Here is a 16712-nt window from a genome sequence, read left to right on the forward strand (position 1 = left end):
ACCTACAATAAAACAACAACGTAATTTAACGTCTTTATTTTGTAAACAATTTTTTTACATAATTACGTACCGTTTACATGACTTCTCCTATTTCTGTCAAATGATTGATTGAAGGGCAAAAAACCAACTTTTTGAAAATTTCTCTTTCAAAGCAGTGGATAGAAAAAAAAACTGTTTTGCCAGAGAAATACACTGAACTTGCAAATAACAAGCATATGAATATGAAACTGAATATCGCTTATAACAGAACGATTAAATTAATATTAATGATAATCGTCCCATTACAAAAATAGTATAACTCTTAAGGCCTAAAGCACTGACCGTTATTTTCCTCGCTTAACAACTAAACAATATAATAAACAACAATCCTCGTAAACAACAACAAAACGCGCGTTGTGGCGCTGTAATAATGTATAATAATACAAAAAAATAATAAGAACACAAATGCAAAATAAGAAGAGATTCATAATATTATTTATTGTCTGAATGTTTTCCTTGTCTTTTCTTAAATGAACTTAATACTGATTATTTTGTGTGTATGTTAATAGGAAACACATTAAAATTGGGGATATTATTAGCAAATATGTATAGGATATTTACGGCTTCTCTGGTTAGTCATGGTTTATTGGAGTTTGTTGCGGAAGTTAAAATAAAGGGACTTTTGGTCAGGAAATAATAAAATTTGACTAAAACAATTTTACTAAGTATCACAAACAAACGTTGTCTTTTTAAATTCCTACACTTAGAGCCAGTGTGCCACAAAAATGCGTTCAGGTATATTTGAAACCAAACGCACTTTTCCGGAAACACACGGCTTTCTACACATACAGGGTGAAAGACACTTTAATAACAACAATCCGAAGTCAGTGCTTACAAAGAAGTTTTAATCTTAACTACATAGGGCAATTTTAACGGGCTGAGCCGCTAAAATCCGTCTAACAACGAGGAGAACATCAATTCACACTAAGCAAGGGTCCGAAGCAGCTGCTGATATGAAAACGTTGTCGAGCAACAGGAAGTTTTCCCCCATTTCTAAAGGAGAAACCCCTCTTGGTCTCCGATTTACATTTATGTGAATGACCGCGATGTCCCAATACACATCCAAGGCACAATATGTATTCCAGTACTTTTAAAATTTTCAAAATGTCGCCGTTTACCACGGCGACTCTACCACAGTAAACTACCTTTTTTAAAGACCTCTCTAAGCGATAATTAATTAGTAATTTGATATTAATATTATTATTATTATCATTTATCATTATTGTTATATAAAAATACTTTTGATTGATGTTTGTTTGAAATTCGTTTAAAATACGACTGTCGCAGCACTGAAATACTTAAGATATTAACAATGATCACCTATCTTTTAAAACTACTCGTAGTTAATGGCGATATTGCGGCGTTAGATATTGATTTTTAATGTTTTTCATTCGTGGAATTTTCGGGTAAGTTTTTCTCCATCTGACACAAGCTGGACTAACATGAACTGAAATTTTTCGATTTTTTAAAACTGGCAAATAGTTATACATCGAAATGCTATATCGAGGAGTCTTTCTCAAAATATAAAAGTTATAATTTTTTGAAATTACGACTGTATAATTTTTAACGTAAGAAATTGGTTACCTTTGCGAAAGCATTAATGCCGGATGGAACAAAAATTCTCAATATTTTGATGAACGCCCATCGAACACCCCAATTCCGCTCGCAATACTAAAAGAGTGATTGTTACTGGACCCTGCCTTTTACGGGAAATAGTACCCATATTATACAACATAAGTCGACCGTGGTAGCCGACTAACGCGACCTTTTCTTGTAACCTAAGAGCAATGGAAAGACAGAGCGGATAAGAGATTATGTCTTAACACTTATTAATAACGGAGGAGTTAATTTAACGTCAACGTTATCACTCGGATATGTCCGGGTCTACCCAGTCCACTTTCGCCCACTCAGGCAGCTCCGTCTCGTACTCCCAACCTGGTCCCTATTTAAACGAGATATAGATAGATCATATTTCATTATAAAGAGCCTCATGGTCTTACCCGATACTTCCAGGCATGCAAATACATGATCAGATCCTGAGGTTTGGGGTCACGGTACCGGACTTTGCATTCGTAACAGTGTAAATCCACTGTCATTTTGTCTGGATTAAAGGCGAGATCTGGGACTTCATGGCCAGTCTGAGTGGCCACTGTCACCTACGTGTTACATATATTCTTCGATTTGCGACACATTTTATCAACGATTTCTCATACCTTCGCATCATCGTCCACTCTTCGATTATTAAAAGCGGCCACAGTTAAAGGGTTTGCAACCACAGATTCGCACGCAGGAGGCGATGATCTGCTGCTATCGTCACAGGGTGACGGTTCCCTAGAAACAGGATCTGCATCATCATCTGCTTTCGGCAGAGGGCCCACTAATGTGTCCTCCAGATCGCCCTTCCTTGTGTTGAACATGGATAGTTCGCTATCACCGTCCATCCCAAGCCAATTCTCGGCATTGTGAATATGAATTAAATCGCGCACAAGTTCTTCGTCATTTTTACCCCCCAAGTCTCCCCCTTTGCCCTTTTGCGGCCCAAACACTTCGTGATTGTAGAGTGGGTCGTTTACTACTGGATAGCCTGAAGAAATTTCAATAAATTACAGGTAAATTAATTGAAAATCCTCTATTACCTAAATACTGTAAATGGACCCGGATCTGGTGCATTCGCCCTGTTTTGGGCTTGCAAAGCACGATACTAGTTTTGCCGTTGTACCCCAATTTCTGGAAGAAAGTGCTGCAGTCTTTGCCCTTAGCAGACACTTTGCAAACGCCGATTTTGTAGCTCAACACCTCAATCGGTTCCTTGCACTCAATAGGCTCACTGTCCACATACAAAACTCAGCCCTCGCTACAATTAATCGAAAAATACTCACTCGGGAAACTCTCCTTCCACTCGACAAATATACTCCTTAGAAACTAGCCGGTTTCGGATTTGATGTTCCATTTGCCGAGCTTTTTTGGGGCTTCTGCCGAACAGCAGCAAACCACTGGTCAGTCGATCCAATCGGTGAATGGTCCGCAAATTTTTCAAATTATACTCTTTAGCCAGAATAAAGACCACGGTGTTGTGCCGGTACCGACCACATGGATGTACCTGGAAGGGTGCTGTCTTGTAGAGTGTGTGAGCAAATAATGGAATAATAATAGTATTATTTGTAGTGTAAGGTCCTGAATTAAAAATGGAATGTATTTTTGGATAATTTAAACATTTAACTTTTTAAGACTTTTGAAATCATACAAAAAACTTGGGCCGTTTAATATGTCTTTGGATTCAGTTGCCATGGCTTCGTAAACCATCTTCTCTAAACCCCTAAAAATCATCCGTACATCAAATAGGACGTCCACAAGTGCCGTCTTATGGCCTTTTAAGTATTGTACACCAGTGCCCATGACTTTTTCCAGTGCAAATAACATGAATTTGGCTCAATAAGTCTTCTCGACTGAGCTTTTAACAACCGGACCACTCGGTACACTACTCACCGGCAACGAACACGGTTTGTCCAATACGACAATGTCCTCGTCAACGTATAATAACTTGATCAGGTTCGAAAGTACCGGGGTCTCATGTCTGGAACCATCGACAACAAAAATATCGTAAAGATGGGTGCCATTCCGGCAACTGTTTCATTAGTTGAAATGAATGAATTTGTCTGCCAAACAAGTTAGTTTTACGACGATTATGTGAGACGGTTTCGTCCCAGCAAGTGCGAAATGTTAGTATTGAGAGCATGCAAAAGTAGGAATTGAAATATAAATTTCATGGCGGTCTTATCGGCCACTTACGGGAATCGAAGCGGGTTTGTTGACCACCAAAACGTCCTCATCCATATGTACAATGGTGATCGGTTGGCTAGTGACCGGTACTTCATGTCTGTAACATACGCTTAGTCACATGTCTACTGCAGATAGTTAAAACCAAGGATAGAGGAGAAATGCGAATAATATGTACACATAATAAAGATGGGTCGTAAAAGTGTGTCAAGAAGTTTCGTGGTTTTAACTTTTTATTAGAATTTCGCATAAAAGTCTCGTTTCAAATCAACTCTCTAATCTAAAGAAACTTTCCCACAGCACTCGCATATAAATTATTCAGATACTTAGTTTGCTATTTCTCTTTGAGATTTGCTAGCTGTCGTAATCTGCAAAGATTGTTATTATTATAATATAAGGGCCCGAGTTCATTTCGAAGACTTACTCTCTAGAGCAATCCCCAAGTCCTCAAATTACCTAAAGCACACAATATAAACATAAAACCAACAGACTTCTTATGACTGGACCCATCCCTAATATGGTCAATTAGAACTTACCTGTGCACCACATTGGCCAATAAATCGTTATGTTTTAACTTGTAATCTGTAGGAACTTTCTCATAATTAACCGTCAAGGTACTGGCCTGAATGCACCGTTCATATTCTTCTGCAGGATGTGCCCTAAACTCTCGAGAAAAGACGTCTAAAATCCTTTCACCCACCCATCTCCCCTTCGTGAAGGTTGTGAAGGTAAAATAGTACGGATAAACTTTTCTGAGGCCTAAATAAATAATCACGTGTGTAACAATTATAGTCAAAGGAGATGAAGGCCTTACCGTTTTCTATGTAATACGTGGTTTCGTTGTAGCGCTCATCAGTGAAACCGGGTCTCTTGGCTTTCAGTGCTTTAGTTTCCAGTTTTGCCTGCAAAGAGGAAGGTAATTCCATCACATCAAATAACACAGAAACGTTGCTTTAATGACCTTAAATACTAGACAAAAAGTCTGAAAATACCTTTTTGTTATTTGTACAACATAATCAGCTCAAAAACGTTGCATTGCTGCCATTTTCTTCCGTGACTAAATTTTAATTATCCACCGGAGCAGCATTGCGCCCTTTCGCCGTTAATTAATGAACGGAAATAAAAAGTTTCGGTTCATTAGTTAACTTTATTGTTGGGGCAGGTAATGGAAGAAATAAGACCAAAACGCAACCCCCACAGCGCTCAACGAGAATTTATTTTAATAAACTTTCATTCAAATTTTAAATGAACAGCAGCAATGTTCATTACAGAGTTGCGCCTTGAAGGCATTCGACGCAGTGGCGTTCGCAAATCGAATCAGACGCTTTATTAGTCTGCTATCTCGGACTAAAAGCCAATATAACAGAAACCAATGTCCCTAAAGTCCTATAACAATAACAAACCGGAGCTATATCCCGCAGGGAGAACCGCAGAAGCTGATTTGCTTGTCCCTGGACTTTCAAGGTGACTTATTATGGCTTATTATGGAATTATGGCCTGGGGATGTTACTGTTTCAATTTCGTTACTCCCTGTATTTTCTTAAACAATATAACTGGCCAGTATTAACGAAGATTAGGTTTGGGCTGATGTCAAGGCGGAACAATGGGTCAATACACGACAGGTTGGCGAAAATAGTTCTTCAGATATAGATGATGCGCACTTGAAGCTCTGATCAACATGGTGAATGAAAGTATTTGTGTTTGTAATATTGCAATTTTCAAAGGAAGTTTTGGCCAATACAGCAATATAATGTACAGATCTGCTCTATTAAGCTCTTATTCTACAGCATTGTGACAATGTAATTAAACAACACTAATCTCAGTCAAGGTTTAACGCATCAAATTGTGTCGGTCAATCAAAACATGCACAACCAATATTGCCACTCCTGCAATGCTTGAGGATATTCAAAGATTACAGAATAGATGACATATATACATAAATTCTATATTTCCAGCAAAATTTGCCTGTAGTCCAATAATCGTTTGCAGATGGATTTGTATATTTTTGTTGCAGCTTTTGTGCTGATTGCTTTATCTTCATGTCAGCAATTAAAAAATGGTTGGTTTGTGATTCATTTATTGCGACACACTTTACTGAATGTGTGTTATTGCGCAAAAATTACCTTCTTCGTAGGAGGCTCATCAAGAGTCTCCTGCTTCAGAAATTCCTTTACAACTAGATCATCAGGGAAGTCCGTATTCGTTGCTTTGTCAAAAAACTCCAACATTTTAATTAGTTCTTCGGTTATACGATGTCTTTGAACATAAATACACTTTGGTAAATATCTTTGCCCCATAAACTTTGATGCACTCTGAACTTAACCTTTAGGATTGTATATATTCAAAAACTGGTGAATATTCAGCGTCTCATTCAAACACTTCACTACGTATGTATGAAGCAAATACTTGTTTATGATTTAGACAAAAATTTATCGCTTTAATTGATTAAACAACTATGTAAAAGTTCATAATAATTTGGGATTGCACACTTTCAATTCAACATGACATAACCTCAATTTTACTCTCAACCTTCCAACATATGTATTGTTGCCGTAGTTCGAAACAGTCGAGTATTTCAAGAAAACATTATTTGCAACATTATATAACTCAATGAGAGTAAATACCCACTGAGTTATAAAATCTAGAAACAATAATCATAAGCATTTTTACTGCTAATTAAACTTTTTTTGTATAATGTCCCCTTCGTGAAGCATATAAAATATTTTAAACGAGGAACGTGGATATGAGACGATCCGCAATCCGGCAACAATGTTCAGAATTAAAATCAATAAGTGGCTTTTCCCTCGAACGTAGTTAGATGTCGCCACAAGGCTTCTTGATGGGCACCCGTTCCGAAAATATATGCGTTCCGAAATGAGCTCCATATGTTCTGCATGGCTCAAACTGTACCGTTTGAAAATTTGCATAGGAATGTGGAGGAATTGGGAACCTGCATAAAATTTTTGTTTTATCCCTAAAGAGCTCTAGTGATTTATCAAACATATAATAGCGGTGCTTCCATTGACGCAAGCCCTGTTTTCACTCATAGAACTGTTCAAAGGGAAATACACCAATTAAGGGCTAAAATGATGATCAAAGCCAACAAAACTCCCTTTCATAAAATTCAGACGCACCTGCTCTAAGAAATTGGCCCTATTCACCCTATAACGCGATAAATCCAGAGTTTCCTATAAAAAATATATGAAACGCTTCAAAAGAAAATTCGCACATTTCGATTCCCCGAGGGCTCGCCTGTTTTCCAGACCCTTAGGAGGTTGTCTGCCGTTTTGGAAAGCGACTCCATCGCCTGAGGGACTCTCGTAATTGGCTAATTAAACTATAAATGGGGAAATATTTACCCGTTTACCGTATTGTTATTCTATAAATGATGGAGCATCCCCAAAAAAATGATTCTCGGCAGTTCATAAATCCGAGAAATTTATTTACCCGGGATAATGTTGCATTATGTGCCTCGAGGGGGCCATATTTTTCAATAGAGGAAGCTTGTAGTAAAAGCTTTAGGTGTTTTAGGAAGTCTTGTTTAATATTTTATCTTTGGTAGTATTAAGATTGATCTGACACGAGGCCTTAAGGGCCGGAATGTTCCAGTTGTTTTATGCGGGACTCCCCCATATTTACATCTTCATTTCCGGGTCCTTATTGCGAACTTAAAAAAGGTTAATTTGCCCCATTCGATTGACAAATTTATGGCGGCAATTAAAAACAGAAATTCAAGTCATAACGCAGCTCGGTAAATTGGCTTTTTTCATTATTTTGTTTGTCGTTGGACCGTATTTTTCGTTTAATTCAGGGGAAATTTCTTTTGTACCCCGCCAAATGGAATTCTGCCTCCATTTCTGCACTGTAGTTCGGTTACGCTTTGTCAAACACGAATTTGATAGCGGAATGATGAAAAAAAATCGGATTTTAGTGAGTTAGCATAAGCCGCACTCTCATTGTCAGTTGTGTGGTCTTTTAAAGGCTTCCGGTTAGTGTTTATTAGATAAGAAGCTAAAAATATACTCTCAGTAATGATACATCGTAATTAGGTATTATACAGTCACTTTTGAGTGCAGGGCAAAGATTGGTATCGAAGTATCTCGAAGACAAACAGAGGAAAATCATTTTCCGCAATTGGAAGTTTAGAAAAGCACCACTAATTTCAAATTCTCACACAAATTTTGTCAGGAGATCCAAAAATAGCGCTTTAACATTTCAAAACCGAACATCGCTGCCAATTCATCGGAGGATCTGTTTTTATTTATAACCACCCAACGGTCTCCGATAATCTTTGAATTCTTTTCAATGCCTAATAATACTCCTTTCTAAGTGAATTGGCTATCACCTCACGATATACTCAAAATATCGAAAAAATAGTATGACTAGGCAACGCTGCTCGATTCTCTCAAGTCTACATCGTACGACTACACGCAGGCGGTACTCGTCGTTCTCATACTGTTGTCGAAGTCGCCGACTGTTATATTATACATTTTAGCATGTGAGTGATAAATGTGTTCAGTGTATTAAACGAAAATGTCTCAGGAGGTACCATCAGCAGCGCTCCCTCAGGACGTGCCTGCAAGACACGAGGAGGAAAACTGGGTTCAGAAAGTGAAAACCAAATGCCTGCGTAAGTACCTGTAGATGAAAATTTTGTACACATATATAAACAAATTGGCAAAACATGTTTCCACTGTCAAAATAAGTGATACTTGCATGTTTTTTTTTAACTCTCGATTGATTCGTTAAACTGTGAATTTATTATAGCACTTTTATCGGTAATTTGTGCAATTTATTACGCAGTGATTCACCATGCAGTGATAATTAGATGTTTTCGAAATTTACGTAATAAATAATTGCATTGTTGACGACTTAAAAATGTTAATATACAAGCGATTTTAACGAGTTTACCCTCTTTTCCAGCTGGAATTAGAATAACCCTCCTGCTATCTCTAATCTTGTACTTATCCATGTTTGGAGTGGGCATTTGGGGAATGAAGAAATGCCCAGCGGAAGCCAACATTCCATTTTTTCTAATTGTTATTGGTACATTACACCTTAGATAAACATATTTTATTTCATTTAATAAGACATATTTTTTCAGGGGGAGTTGGCATGCTCTCCAAATTTGTCAGCTCAATAGAGGCCGTCAGGAGCCGCGAACCAGTTAAACATGTTGAATCCTCGCTCTACACTATAGAACTCGTCTTCATGTTATTGGGTAAACCATCTCCCATTTAAATCACGAGTATAAACTGTTCTTCAAATTATCCTGCAGGCTCTTTTTGGGTGTTCAAAGAGTACAAGCCAAACTACAACCCTGGAGGATCTGATTACTGCAATAAGACCGTCTACATGTTTGCCTTCGTCTACCTTGTAGTCATCTGTGCCACACTTTGCGTCCTAATGACCTCCTATTGCTGCTTTATTGGTTGTTTCTTTTTTGTGGCACGAACGGGTACAACTGATGTCGATCCGGAGGCACCTTCAAGACCTCTTCATACCGAAGATCAATAAATTGATATTATATTATATTATTTGTACATTTTATAAGTATTAAAGAATTTTCTTATTAATGCGTTTTAATCGTGTTTTATTGGCTCATTTGTGGAGGAGATGTGTGCCAACCTGAAGATGAAGTAGTCGGTATTGGTTCTTTGCTATTAGTAGGAACCAGTAATGAGTATCTAAAGGAAAGGTGCCATCAAAGACAAATTAATGCGAATTATTGTCAGCCAGTTTCTGGACAGCTTGGTGAATGTGATTTCCACCAAAAGGTAAAGCGTAGACACCTTTCCTTTGACTTCTGCCACCATCTAGTAATAAAAAATCGAACCAACAAATCTTTCTTGACATAATGGTGGTCTAACTTTAATGGAGTCTACAGAGTCTCTCAGCTTTCTTTCCATTGATATTTCCCTAACTTTAAATGCAAAACTCTAACAATAGATAAATCCGTATTAAATTACACACATAACGGCCAAAAATCTATTCTTCAATTTTCAGTCAAAAAGCTGTGAAAATGACAAAAACGACCCCGCCTTAGAAGCTTAAGCTTGCTAAAGTTTCACTAAATCTTACTTTGTGCCCCCTCGCTGAGGTCTACAGTCCCATTTGTGCTTAATAGACGTTATAAATCGAAAATTTCACACCGAACCTCATCTATCGATCCAGAATATGCTTTTTGGTGGCACCTACGTGCAATGGAGATTTGCCAGCCAAACGAATTAATCTATAAATACTACGAACTGAAATTCGGTCAGGTTAAAATTGAGTTCTATAGTGGACGCGGTCATGTCCGAAACTGCTACAAAAACGACCGTCGACGTGGAAAAGCTGGACGAGACAAAAAGCAACAACAACAACCACTTTTTCGACGAGAAAGTTAAAGTGAGGGCGCCTCGTAAGTTTTCCCAATTTCCTTTTTGATGGCGAGTCACGTTTTCACTGTCCTTCCAGCTGGCATCAATGGATCTTTAGTGGTACTCTACGCCCTGTTTTTCACGGCGTTCACCATAGGATGCATCAACATTAACAAGTGTCCTCTGAACAGGCTTATTCCTATCTATCTCATCGTTGCTGGTAAGCCTTACTGTCGAAGTGTGGATGATTCCTAGGTACATGTCATTACAGGGGGCTTGGGAGGTTTAACGAAGTTCTTATACAAATACCACGAAAATAATTTTGTCCTCTGGATCGTCACCCTTTTGGTAACAGTTGACTTGGTGTGGCATGGATTAGGTGAATACCAATGTGTCTGTAAAGTGACGGCTTCAGAATGCATTTTCCAGGTTCTTATGTCGTCTACAAAGAGTACCAGCCCAGCTACAACTCGTCTCATCCCTACTACTGCAATAGAACAGTCTATTTGGCGGCTTTTTGGACCCTGACCATCGAATACACCCTTTTAGCCATGTTTATTTTACTGTCCTGCTGTTACATGATTATGAGAAGGGATTTTAGGACTGAAAGCGGCACCAAGTAGGCCTTTGTTTTTATTAATATTTCAACGCAGTAAGGGTGGCTTTTCCACTCTACGCCTCCCTGGAGAGGGAAGTTTTTGTGCGTATGATAACAAGCAAATTGATCACTTAATCACAAAAAAGGCATTCTGACAAATTGGCGGGTGAAGCGAGAATGAAAACTACAGCTGTCGAATCGGTCTTGCTTCGGGGGCTGTAATAACGTTTTCGATTTTATTAAGGCCTGAACACAAAAAAGCTTTTTCCACCCCTAAAAATCTAATTATGATACGTAGCGAGCGCAGTTCTAAAAAGCGAACCGCCATTTTTGCGCTGAATGTAAGATTCGACTTGACAGCGGGGCTCTAGAAGTTTATTTTTTGTTGGAAAAAAAGTTTAGGGGTGTTGAATAGGTTCGGAGCAACCCTTTTTTGTTTGTTTCTCGCACTGAAATGGGCTGGTAATGTCGCAGAAGATATTTCGTCCTTTGTAGTTTCCCTTTTCGGATGGTTTAAGGACCTTTTGATTAGCCCAAGAACGGTGCTGAGTGTGGACATTCTTTCGAAGTATGTAATTAAAATTAAAGGGGTTGTTTTATAAAGCTCTAGAAAACGCATCGTGTTATTTTCCCTTAGCTTAATGGAGTTTCCCTTACTAGTTTTATTGCAGCGGAGGATACGAAGGAATGCACGTAATTTCTTTAAATTCAGGAAAATTGCGCGTAAACGCGGCAACGTCGGACGTATGCTAAATATTGTGTTGGTCCCCGGATTTACACGTCAAGATTAGTTCAAATGAAAGAACATCAGTTTGCTAAAAGTATCTGCGTTGACTGGACCAAAAAAGGGCGCTTAAAAAGTTTCATTTTCATTTCATTTCATTTTTGCGAGAACTCTTTGGCACATTTCACATTATGAGCCACGACAACTCGGGAATTTGTGGGGCAATTACCTGGAAAAGTAGCTCCAATTAATCATCTCAATAAGCTGTTCAGATCTCATAAACTGCCTCGCACAGTCTCTTTGTCTCTGAGATACCGGGCCACTTTGCTACCGGTGTATTTTCATCATTCTAAAAGTGTTTCCTTAAACCACATTTCCATGCAACTTCCTAGAACAACTGGAAAATTGAAAATTGTTCTCATTTTTCCACGAAAGGCCGCAATATATTAGGGTCGCTATGACGTGCCTTTGTGCACAATTGGCGCAAAATGTAAGAGGTACGAAGTCATGGCGACGTCATTTCCTTCGATTCGGCCGCCATGGATTAGTGTCTCATTATCCGAAAATGTGGGTGGAAATTCAAAATTGAGAGAAACAGGGCCAGATTTTTAAGGTCGCTCCATGCAGGGTTCCTGGCATTCGAGCGGGCCCTCCGGTGTCGAACAAAGTGATTTGGAACCCTCGTATGCGTGAAAAATTTAAATGAATTTCTCCTAAATCAATATCAATATCGAAGCAAGAAAAGGCAAATGATTTATCACCGAATCAAACCGAGTGTGAAAAATTTACTCATCCCCGTGGATGATGATTAGGAACGTTTCCATTAGTGCCTCGGCTGTTTCGTGCTATTTGTATGCATAAAAGTAAGCCTGCAAGAAGAACAAATGAGCTAAAACGAAAACGTGTTTCGTTAAATGAAAAGAAAACTTCCTGGGGGCGGAGGTTCGAGACTCCTTAAATATTAAAGCTGATTATAAAATGTAAAACGAACGAATAAAATTCCAGTTTTGATGGTGGAAACAATTTTGACGAATCGCCTCGACGATTCCAAGAACAAAAATTAGCAATCCAATTCATGGAAGCTGATTTCTGAATAAATTCCATATGGATTAGAAGCGAAGATTTATTGTTTGGTTTTAAATGGAAAGAAAACGTCCCCGAGGCGTCGCGTTCGGTATACGCCTCAATATTAAAACCGATTATAATATGCAAAGCTGACAAATAAATGGAAAACATTTTAATGGAAGTCAGGAAAATATGCGCTCGCGTGTGCGATCCAGGTGCGAAATTACTATACTCATTCCACAGGGCCTGTCCCTGGATATATGCAAATAAATATTCTGGATAGGACGGCCGGAATGGGGCCCATTGTACGAGGCAGCTCGGAGTTTTATTAAAGCAGACGTCGTGCGTTTAATTTTCGTTTCATATGTTAGAAACACCGCCAATAAAAATTGGTTGTAATAGCACTTAGTTGACATAACATCTGGTGATGCGGATAACAGGAAAAGCAAACTACCCAATAAAAGCTTTCAATTAAGTTTTAATAAGGCTGAGCCGTCGGAGCCAAATCCATTACCCGGTCCGGATCCCCCGTGGAGTTTACGTTTGTTTTTGGAAAAACCCTAATATTAGATTTCCATTCGGAACTTGAAAGCCCGGCGCTTCCATAAGCGCGGCCCCAACATCAAGTTCGATCGAATGAACTAATCCCCCAAGGTTCCATATAACTAAAGGAGAATTTTTTGCCATTTAGGATAATCACGTGATTAATGTCGCTCCCGTTTACGGAATCGTTTAATTAAATTAATCCGGCCATAATGCCGATCATTAGACCCATTAGTTGCATCGTCGATGCCGCTTTTTCAGCTTAACCGAACTGACAGCATGGAAAACGATCCTTTCCGCTTTCGGGCCGAGAACAAGAAGGGCGATAATGGGTAAAGACACCCGATACGGATTTCTTCTTTCCAACACTCCATGAGATATATCTCGCTCTCCCTACAGCATCCACGAAATGGATGACGCTCGCGAAAGCTCGAAGATATTTTCTGGTATTAACTATTTTTTATCTGTACGTATTCCAGGAGCTGTTGGATATGCGGGATCAGTTGAATCGCGAAAGTTTCGATATCTTCGTATCGAGAGAGCGAGTAAAATGTGGAGATACTCATCGGAAATTTAAAACGAGGGGCCGTCCACGCACGGTTGGGCCTCGCGTACTTATCGACGTCGCCCCGTAACAAAAATAGCAATAAATCCTACGATAACTGCTGTTATCTGTTTTAGAGTGTAAGTGACAAGAACCAATTACCCATTATCAGTTATCAGAGAATAACAAAGCGGTGAGCATACAAAGAGCTTGTATATCATGTATAAGTTGACTTTAGTTTTGTGGTGGTGTGCAATCTTGGTACAGGGCAGCTACCAGCCCAACTGGGACAGCCTGGATACCAGGCCTTTGCCCCCCTGGTTCGGCGAAGCCAAGATAGGGATTTTCCTTCATTGGGGGGTATTTTCGGTGCCAAGTTTCCAGTCCGAGTGGTTTTGGGCCGATTGGAGAGGCAACAGTAAGTATCAGTTTACATTACAAATTATCTTACACACTTGAGTGAATTACACGCTAACAATTTCTGACGCCACTTTGAAGTGCTCTAGTGGCGCCTTGAATCATATGGATTTTCCTCATACTTAGATGCTACCCGAACATCGCAACTCGCTAAAAAGACCCCTCTTGATTGATTAATTTGTCAAGTAGAAATGCCAAATTTCGTTAGTTTTTTCGGTAATATCAACAATACAGAGGAACTAAACATATTGATTTCTTGTCAAAATGGCGACCACGCTTCAAAAGCCTTTGACGAAACTGGACTTTTCGATTCTTTACATCTTACCTTTAGCGTCCGATCTAATCAACCAATATATGGAATCCAACTATCCCCCTGGCTTCACCTACCAAGAATTCGCCAAAGACTTTACTGCGGAATTCTTTAACGCTACCCAGTGGGCAGAAATATTCGCCAGGGCCGGAGCGAGGTAAAAATCGCTCCCCAACAAAACTTTTATAACGGATTTCACTCAACAGATACGTAGTTCTCACTAGCAAACACCATGAGGGCTTCACGATGTGGCCTTCGGAGTACTCTTTCAATTGGAATTCTAAGGATATTGGCCCTCACAGGGACGTTGTTGGTGAGTTCATGTTTCCCTCTAGTGAAGAACTGAATTGGCACAAATTTTTTTTTAGGGGAGCTTGGGGTTGAAATTAAGAACTTTGGATTGAAATTTGGTGTCTATCACTCTCTCTATGAGTGGTTTAATCCAATGTATCTAGCAGATAAAAGGAACCACTTTGCAACTCAGGATTTCGTCGTAAACAAGATTATCCCGGAAATGAAAGAGCTGGTCTTGAACTACAAACCTTCAGTGATTTGGTCTGATGGAGACTGGGAAGCCAACGATACCTACTGGAAATCCACAGAGTTCCTGGCATGGTATGATAACTTCCATCCGATGCTCTAAAAAAACTGTTCAACAGGATAAACTCAGGTTATACAATGAAAGTCCAGTGAAAGACGAAGTGGTGGTCAACGACAGATGGGGGATAGGTATTCCGTGCCACCATGGAGACTTCATCAACTGTCAGGACCGTTACAATCCTGGGCAGCTCCAGAAAAAGAAATGGGAAAATGCCATGACTGTGGACAAACATTCGTGGGGTTTCAGGAGAAATGCCATATTATCAGATTATCTGACCCCTCTGGAGTTACTAACAGTGTTGGCGAGAACCATCAGCTGTGGGGGGAATTTGCTCATCAACGTGGGGCCCTCAAAGGAGGGAATCATCAACCCTATCTTCGAAGAGCGGTTGTTGCAGCTTGGGGATTGGCTCGAAATCAATGGGGAGGGCATTTATGGCACTCAGCATTGGACTGCTCAGAACGACTCTGTTAATTCCAATGTTTGGTAGGTATGTGGTTTAAAGAGGTTTTGAGAGTTAGAGCATTATTTTAGGTATACTCAAAAAGATAATTTTGTGTACGCAATAAGCCTGGAGTGGCCTCAAGATGGAAATATGGTTCTGGGGTCCGTTACCGATATCTTTAAAAACGCTGATACAGCTGTGAGTTTGTTGGGGAATTCGGGGAAGCTGAAGTGGACTTTGAGCTCCAATAAAGTGGAAATTCAGCTACCAGACAGAGTTACCGTGAAGAGCGAAACTGCCTGGGTGTTAAAGATCAAGACTTGAATAAATTTTTCTCTCTGGGTGTTAATAGAAAATGTAGTTTCATTTCAAGCCCCCTGATTTGATTACCTTCCCCGCATCCCCGACTCTAACTAAACCGTAATGGGCCTTGATTTTATTTCTTCGCCATCGCCGATACACAGGAGCCAACAAATCCCTTTGTAATTTCCGTAATAGAATCGCCCAAGAAAATATATTTCGGCCAATAACGGACGACCCTAATGAGGTCGGAAGGGGTATTTCCCTTTCGCTAATTAAATAAGGAAAGAATAGCGTCTCGAGGGAATTTGTTCGGGAGTAATTCCGGTCCTGCCTCAAAGTCCCGGTCACGTTTGGCTTTAATTCTGCTTTGTTGTAGAACTCGCAGAAAACTGTTTGCTACGTCTCGTGTGTTTCGTTAACTGTGAGTGATGATGGGGAGACCTAAAAAGGGAATAAGCAATTTGATTGCCAGAGACCTCAAAAGTAGTTCTCGCAGGAAATCATTGCCAAGAATTTCCATTTAGATTCGAAGTTGGAATTTATTTATATGAATATGGACGCTCGTCAGGACCCTTATTCCGTGCCTCCACGCTCGCCAAGTTGCAATGTATTTTCCTATTTTCGGATTTTTCAAATGGACCACTCTGTATATTTTCGGATGTAAACAAACTGCATTTTGTATTTCACGGGTCTCTATATCTATCATCAAAATGAATTACTGGAACCTACTAAAACCATTTATTTTTCAAAATCTTCTAATGGACCAACTCTCCTTCACCATAATATCAAGAATTTCGGACAATAATTCTTTGATATTGTAGACAGTTTGGTGAAGAATCTTTTCCTTATTATCATAACATCAACCACATATATATTAAATGTATATAAAAAAAATAAGGAAACAATAAATTAAACACAATGTGCCTCGGAAACGAAGCGATTTAGGACCTAACTATTCGATCTAAATTTTGCTTTCATGAGCTC

The 16712-nt window shown here is 39.3% G+C and overlaps 4 protein-coding genes across 7 annotated transcripts in view; 3 read left to right on the top strand and 1 right to left on the bottom strand.

Annotated features, from left to right (window-relative positions):
- Nucleotides 1-21: 21 nt before the first annotated feature.
- Nucleotides 22-16712, bottom strand: part of LOC136342077 (pseudouridylate synthase RPUSD2-like) — an 87742-nt gene continuing 71051 nt past the window's right edge. For 2 of the 4 annotated variants that reach the window (XM_066287554.1, XM_066287552.1), the window contains exons 5-12: nucleotides 4631-4718; nucleotides 4353-4575; nucleotides 3829-3916; nucleotides 2919-3139; nucleotides 2676-2866; nucleotides 2253-2623; nucleotides 2040-2195; nucleotides 22-1981 (exon numbers count right to left, since the gene is read on the bottom strand). In XM_066287554.1, the coding sequence (XP_066143651.1) occupies nucleotides 1904-1981; nucleotides 2040-2195; nucleotides 2253-2623; nucleotides 2676-2866; nucleotides 2919-3139; nucleotides 3829-3916; nucleotides 4353-4575; nucleotides 4631-4718 (1416 nt within the window). In that variant the 3' untranslated portion in view covers nucleotides 22-1903. Of the gene's footprint in view, nucleotides 1982-2039; nucleotides 2196-2252; nucleotides 2624-2675; nucleotides 2867-2918; nucleotides 3140-3525; nucleotides 3614-3828; nucleotides 3917-4352; nucleotides 4576-4630; nucleotides 4719-5939; nucleotides 6343-16712 lie in introns of those variants that run through there. The other 2 variants (XM_066287555.1, XM_066287553.1) reach the window with 2 other exon arrangements.
- Nucleotides 8233-9392, top strand: LOC136341942 (transmembrane protein 272-like). Its single transcript, XM_066287326.1, has 4 exons — nucleotides 8233-8446; nucleotides 8740-8862; nucleotides 8921-9037; nucleotides 9095-9392. Exons 1-4 carry the CDS (start codon nucleotides 8350-8352, stop codon nucleotides 9331-9333), a joined length of 576 nt encoding a protein of 191 aa, XP_066143423.1. The 5' UTR covers nucleotides 8233-8349; the 3' UTR covers nucleotides 9334-9392.
- LOC136342083 (transmembrane protein 272-like) lies at nucleotides 10055-11390 on the top strand. The gene is made up of 4 exons (XM_066287562.1): nucleotides 10055-10219; nucleotides 10276-10398; nucleotides 10450-10557; nucleotides 10608-11390. Exons 1-4 carry the CDS (start codon nucleotides 10111-10113, stop codon nucleotides 10799-10801), a joined length of 534 nt encoding a protein of 177 aa, XP_066143659.1. The 5' UTR covers nucleotides 10055-10110; the 3' UTR covers nucleotides 10802-11390.
- On the top strand, nucleotides 13813-15781 carry Fuca (alpha-L-fucosidase). Its single transcript, XM_066287556.1, has 6 exons — nucleotides 13813-14070; nucleotides 14401-14536; nucleotides 14586-14692; nucleotides 14748-14994; nucleotides 15050-15466; nucleotides 15515-15781. The coding sequence occupies exons 1-6, from the start codon at nucleotides 13872-13874 to the stop codon at nucleotides 15747-15749; spliced, it is 1341 nt and encodes a 446-aa protein (XP_066143653.1). The 5' UTR covers nucleotides 13813-13871; the 3' UTR covers nucleotides 15750-15781.

Source organism: Euwallacea fornicatus, chromosome 11, assembly GCF_040115645.1.
Source record: "Euwallacea fornicatus isolate EFF26 chromosome 11, ASM4011564v1, whole genome shotgun sequence".
Classification (NCBI taxonomy): domain Eukaryota; kingdom Metazoa; phylum Arthropoda; class Insecta; order Coleoptera; family Curculionidae; genus Euwallacea; species Euwallacea fornicatus.